General features: G+C 39.4%; 1 protein-coding gene across 1 annotated transcript in view; it reads left to right on the forward strand.

The window, feature by feature from the left end:
* Positions 1 to 5,682, forward strand: part of LOC109387049 (WD repeat-containing protein 70-like) — a 93,842-nt gene extending 88,160 nt beyond the window's left edge. The window contains exons 9-10 of the mRNA XM_019650735.1: positions 2,726 to 2,800; positions 5,563 to 5,682. Coding sequence (XP_019506280.1) covers positions 2,726 to 2,800; positions 5,563 to 5,682 — 195 coding nt within the window. The remainder of the gene's footprint in view (positions 1 to 2,725; positions 2,801 to 5,562) is intronic.
* The last annotated feature ends 318 nt before the right edge of the window (positions 5,683 to 6,000 follow it).

A 6,000-nucleotide genomic window follows, 5' to 3' on the forward strand; every position in this document is an offset into this window, starting at 1 on the left:
GCTATTTCTGTAATCTCAGACTTAAACATATAATACATGTAGTAAGATGATTAGGAAAGTAGAAAAAGGATGATTAAACAAGTCTAGGTAGAAATACAGGAAATTAAAATACTATTAATTACTAATATAAAAAAGCTATGTATTGTAACTATACTGTAACTTACCCCCGCCTTCCTAATATTATCTCTATTTTTATTTCAAAAATCATGGTTAATATTTATTCTCTCCATTTCCCAGAGGCACACATAATTAATTGATCATTTACTTGTCTAGGAAATGTTACTGATATCTTAATTGTAGCATTTAGCTTGAGTGATGTGTTTTGGAAATTCAAGAATTATTATTTGAAAGTAGTAGATTTCATGGAACACTTTTTTTCTTAACTTTTAACCTCTTTTCTAATTCCAAGAAGAATTAGTAACTGTGGCTCTACTGGCAATTCAACAAATAGGCTATTAAAGGAAACAATTAAATATATCTGATCTATTATGATAAAATATTAAGTACTTCAAATACAAACAGGCCTAATTATATTCTAATTATATTGTCAAATTGTTATCTTGTTAAATTTGTATCTCTAATCTTTATATCATTTTGTGTGTGTGTATATGTATATGTGTGTGTGTGTGTGTGTGTGTGTGTGTGTGTGTGTGTGTGTATATATATATATATATTTTTTTTTTAAATATTTTATTGGGGAAGGGGAATAGTGTGTTTTTCTATGACCTATCAGCTCCAAGTCAGGGAGTTGTTCCAATCTATTGGGTTGTCAGAAAAGCCATGATGCATTTTTGCAACAAAAAAACATAGAAAAAATATGTCATGACTTTTCTGACAACCCAATAGTTGTGGAGGGCGCAGCTCAGCTCCAAGTCCAGTCACCGTTTTCAATCTAGTTGTGGGGGTCGCAGCTCACTGGTCCATGTGGGAATCAAACTGGCAACCCTGTTGCTCAGAGCACGTGCTCTAACCAACTGAGCCATCTGGCCACGCAGTGTATATGTATTTTTTTAAGTGCACTGATAGTACAGAAATGCTTTTTTTCTGTTAACATACTACAACACAATATATTACGGGGAGAGTAATTACACTGAAACCCTTTAAAAATAAAGCTTATTGGGTTTCTAACAATAATTCCTGTCAATTATAGAAAATTTGGAAAAGAAGAAAACATTACTCATGATTCTACTACCCAAATATAAACACTGTTAACATTTCAATTTCTATATGTCTTTTTTCCTTATGTGTCTTTTTTCCTTATGTGTCTGAAAAAAGTTTTTCTGATCACACCAGAACCTTTACTTCAGGTATTGCTTGAAGGACCTTGGGATTGTGTGCTAGTGCCTCAGGGGCTGCTGTGGGGGGATGAGCGGCCTCGGGGCGGGAGTGAGGGGCCAGGGACTTCTCACCTCAGCCAGAGCAGTGCTCATTCTGTCTGTTTTGTGGTCAGTGTTCTTCATAATATATCTTTTGAAAATCAGGTTTTGCTGCTTCTTTATTATTTTAAAATAATAATTTTAAATAAAATGAAATGAAATACAATAAAACTTGTTTTACCTTGGAAGTGGGACATTACTTTTTTGGGTTCAGGTGATTAGGGAAGTAGGACAATGAAAAACAGGAATCAGCCTTTAAACCATTCAAAAACATACTTTCAAAACTGTAGTTATATTGTCATCTAAAACTCACTTATTCTAAATCAGAATTTTGGCATGTTACTTCTCATTAGAGTATTTTTCTCTATTACTTTGAATTCTTAGGCACATACTTTGCTTGGGATTCAAATGGGGCTCTTTGGCCTAGTGCCCATAAATGTGTGACTATTGTTTCTATCCCTCGAAACTCCATCATAACAAATATATATAAAACTTTATAACAAATCAGTATTTAGTCAAATTCAAAAATGTTTTGGTAGATTATTAGTAAAGTGAATGACGATGGTAATACTGTTACGATATCATTTGTTAAACTTTTGTGAATTCATCTACAGTTGATATTAAGTGCATTGTCTTCGGATTGTCTTCAGCTCTTTTTAACTTCAAAACAACCTGTGCCATTTATTTCTAAATTACAGTCAGGCACTGCATGGCATTTTGGCCAAGCACTACATATATATGATAATAGTCCCACAAGATTATGGAGCTGAAAAATTTCTATTGCTTAGTGACATCATAGCCATCATGTCAGTGCAACACGTGACTCACATGTTTGTGGCGATCCTGGTGTAAACACACCTACTGTGCTGCCAGTTGTATGAAAGCATAGCATACAGTTATATACAGTACATAATACTTGATAGTGATAATGAATGACCATTACTGGTTTACGTGTTTACTGTACTATACTTTTTATCATTACTTTAGAGTGTCTGCTTTCTACTTATTAAAAAAAAGTTTACTATTAAAGAGTATGCCATGTTATGCTGGCAGCAGCCCCAAACATTTTGTGTTTACCTTGTCTCTTGATTGCATCACTTTCTTTTGTGCTTGATTTAGTCTCGGGTTGTTTTATGAATTTAGTGCAGCCTTAGTGTACAGTGTTTATAAAGTCTGCAGTTGTGTGCAGTAATGCCCTAGGCCTTCACATTCACTCACCACTCACTCACCGACTCACCCAGAGCAACTTCTAGTTGTGTAAGCTCCATTCATGGTAAGTGCCCTATACAGGCATACCATTTTTTTTTATCTCTTATACCGTATTTTTACTGTGCTGTTTCTGTTTTTAGATACACAGATACTTACCACATGTTACAATTGCCTACGGTATTCAGTACAGCAATAGGCTATACCTCACAGCCCAGGTGTGTAGTGGGCTGTACCGTCCAGGTTTGTGTATGTGCACTCTATGGTGGTAGCACGATGATGAAATCGCCTGCCAGTGCATTTCTCAGAGCGGATGTTAAGTGGCGCATGACTCTGGACGTGATTAAAGTGGGAGAGGACAGGCTCAGAATGCTTGGACCTTTTAGTGGGTGATTTCTCCAGGAGCGTACTTCAATTATGGAAATCGGAAGCTTTAGAAGGAATTTCAGGAAAATATATTTTCCAATGCTTTATTTATTTATTATTTTTTTAAAAAGATTTTTATTGGGGAACTGGGGGGATGGGAACAGTGCTGAGGAATTGGGGGAAGGGGAACAGACAAGTTGCTGTCGTTTTGTTCTTCAGTCTAGTTGTGGAGGACGTTGCTTCACTGGCCCAAGTTGGCACCATCATTGCGCTCTTCCCGGGTGAGGCAGATCAGTCGCCAGCTTCTGGACCGCCGCTCACTGCGGCTGCTGGCCGCTCACGCTGGCTGCTGGCTACATACGGTAGCCCATGGCAACCCACTGCCACAGGGGCTGCAGCCTACGCCATCGCAGGCGACTCACAGCAGCCCAGCTCCAGGTTGAGCTGCCGTTCAGCATCTTAGCTGTGGAGGGCAGTGTTACTGGCCCTCATATGTGGGATCCGAACCGGGACCCTCTGGTGTCCCAAGCCAGTTTTTAACCATCGCGACACTCGGCCGGCCCTCAGATGCTTTATTTATATTTGCATAGCACTGTAGTTAGTTATTCTGATATCCAACAACTCTAAAAAATTGCCTTTATACTTTGAGATAAAATTTAATCATGACTTTTTCATGATAAATACTGTTTCCCAAGGAGTAAAATATTTTAAACTGTGAAACTAGGTATATTTTTGTTTCTGTAAGCAGTTTTAACTGATGGTTTTAACCGCAAACATTCACTCTAAGAAGTGCAGTGATTTGAAGTACAATGTGTTTCTTTCCACTTTTCTGAATACTTCTGGAGCTTTTTGTCTAATAGAAACTGCCTCACACTGGTTTCTGTCCTTTAGACATCCCATGATTTTGGGGGTCCTTTCTTAGACTCTGGCACAACAAAGTGTTTCCAGGTTCATCTTGTACTTTTCCTGCTCTGATGTTCCCCATTTTTCTGGTGATCCATGGCTGCTTTTATTTTTATTTTTATTTTTTTGAACTTTTATAAGAATTTATTTGAGCCAAACTCTATGGCTGCTTTTAATAGGGAATTCTATTTATAAATCAAGATCTGGACATTAGATTATTTCATTGCTGCTGAGATGCCATTGCTTCTAGACTATTTCAGAAGAGAGAGATGGGGTGGGGAGAGCAACTAACCAATTAAGAAAAATAAACAGGGCCAGCTGAGTGGCTCAGTTGGTTGATTTGGCTTAAGAGTGCGAGCTCTGAGCAACAGGGCCGCCGGTTCGATTCCCACATGGGCCAGTGACGCTGCACCGGAGTTGAACTGTCGCTGAGCTGGCAACATGTGATAGGATGGCTCAGCTGGTGTAACAACAAGATTGCCTGTTCAATAGTGGGCTATGTCCACCCGCAACTAAGACTGAACTCAGCACATTGAGCTGAGCTGCTGCCTGGATGGCTCAGTGGATAGGGTGTGTGCTCTTAACAACAAGGCTGCCGGGTTTGACTCCTGCATAGGATGGTGGCTATGCCCACCAGCAACTAAGATTGAACACCTTGAGCTTAGAGGCCACGAGCTGCCGACGGGAAGCCAGGTGGCAACTGGCGCCCTCCACAACGAAGATTAAGAGCAACAACTTGGCTGGTTCCCCTTTCCCAATTTCCCAACACCGTTCCCCTCCCCTAACTCCCCAATAAAATCTTTTAAAAAAGGAAAAAAGAAAAATAAACAAAATACATACAAAAAATCAGGAGTTCACACTGATGCATCAAATTCTAATTCAACTTCCTAGCTTTAGCTATTCCTATTTGTATTTCACTTCTCCAACAGTGAGAAACTTGGCTTGCAATATCATCATTATATTTGCTCATTTGTTCAATGCTAGGGTACCTAGAAAGTAGTTTCAGAACAATGGTTCTTGTAGACAGATTTCTGAATCCCCCCCAAGTTTCTCTCCCCTTCCCCTGAGTGTGGATGTGAACCATGAGTATGATAAGACACCTCTGTGATCAGGTTATATTGTATGACACAATTGACCTTAGGAAAGAGCGATTATCATCAGTGGATTCGGCCCAATTAGCTGAGCCCTTAAAAGGGATTGGGCTCTTCCTGGCAAAAGAGACTCGAATTGTGCGAGGGATTTGACTGGAGGGAAATTCTCTGTTGCTGGCTTTGAAGATGGAAGCGGAACTAGAGTGATGAAGTTGGAAAAATACCTAAGGAGATATCCAAGCAAAGGTTTTGCTGCTGATAATAAAATATGAAAGAAGAAAAATTGAAAGTCTTGTTAAAAGTGAACCAGGACTAGATGATTTGGCTAATTTTGAGCCTATACAGATGGCAAAGAATGTTAAAATGAAGACATTGCTTCTGAAATCGTGGTTAGAGGAAAAGCCAAGGTTGTGGCTGTATAGTCTTTTGCTAAAACCTCAGAAAGATAAAGTCAGGGTATGTTACACCAAAGACTCTTTCAAGAAATTCAGCCTCATAGGTCTTCTCCACCAAACCAGCCTCTAAGAAGGGTACTACTCCTTATCCATTTCAACAGGAGCTACAGATAAAGAAGGGTTTGTTTTGCAGAGATTTGGGGGCATGTCTTTTGTCTAATTCAGATTCAACATGAGGAAGATTCTCATATGCTGGCTTGGAAGATGGAAGAATCATCTGGCAAAGAAGGCTTCTGGATGCTGAGAGCAGCCCTCAACAGACAGACAACAAGGCAGGCATCTTAGTCCTACAACCACAAGGAACTTGGATTCTGCCACTGAGTGAGCTTGGAATCGGATTCTTCCCGTGAGCCTCCAGAAAGGAATGCAATCCTAGTGACATCCTGATTTGTCTCTGAGACCCTGGGCAGAGAATCTAGCCACATTGTGATAGGACTTCTGACCTATAAAACTGTTAGCTAATACATTGGTGGTGTTTTAAGCCCCAGAGTTTGTGGTAATTTGTTATACAGCAATACAAAACTAATACAGTTCTGCAAAAACAAACAAAAAACCCATACAAAGTAAAAATGATAGTCCCTGGGAAGGTGGTAGTCATTGTGG

This window comes from Hipposideros armiger, unplaced genomic scaffold (genome assembly GCF_001890085.2).
Source record: "Hipposideros armiger isolate ML-2016 unplaced genomic scaffold, ASM189008v1 scaffold_146, whole genome shotgun sequence".
Lineage (NCBI taxonomy): Eukaryota > Metazoa > Chordata > Mammalia > Chiroptera > Hipposideridae > Hipposideros > Hipposideros armiger.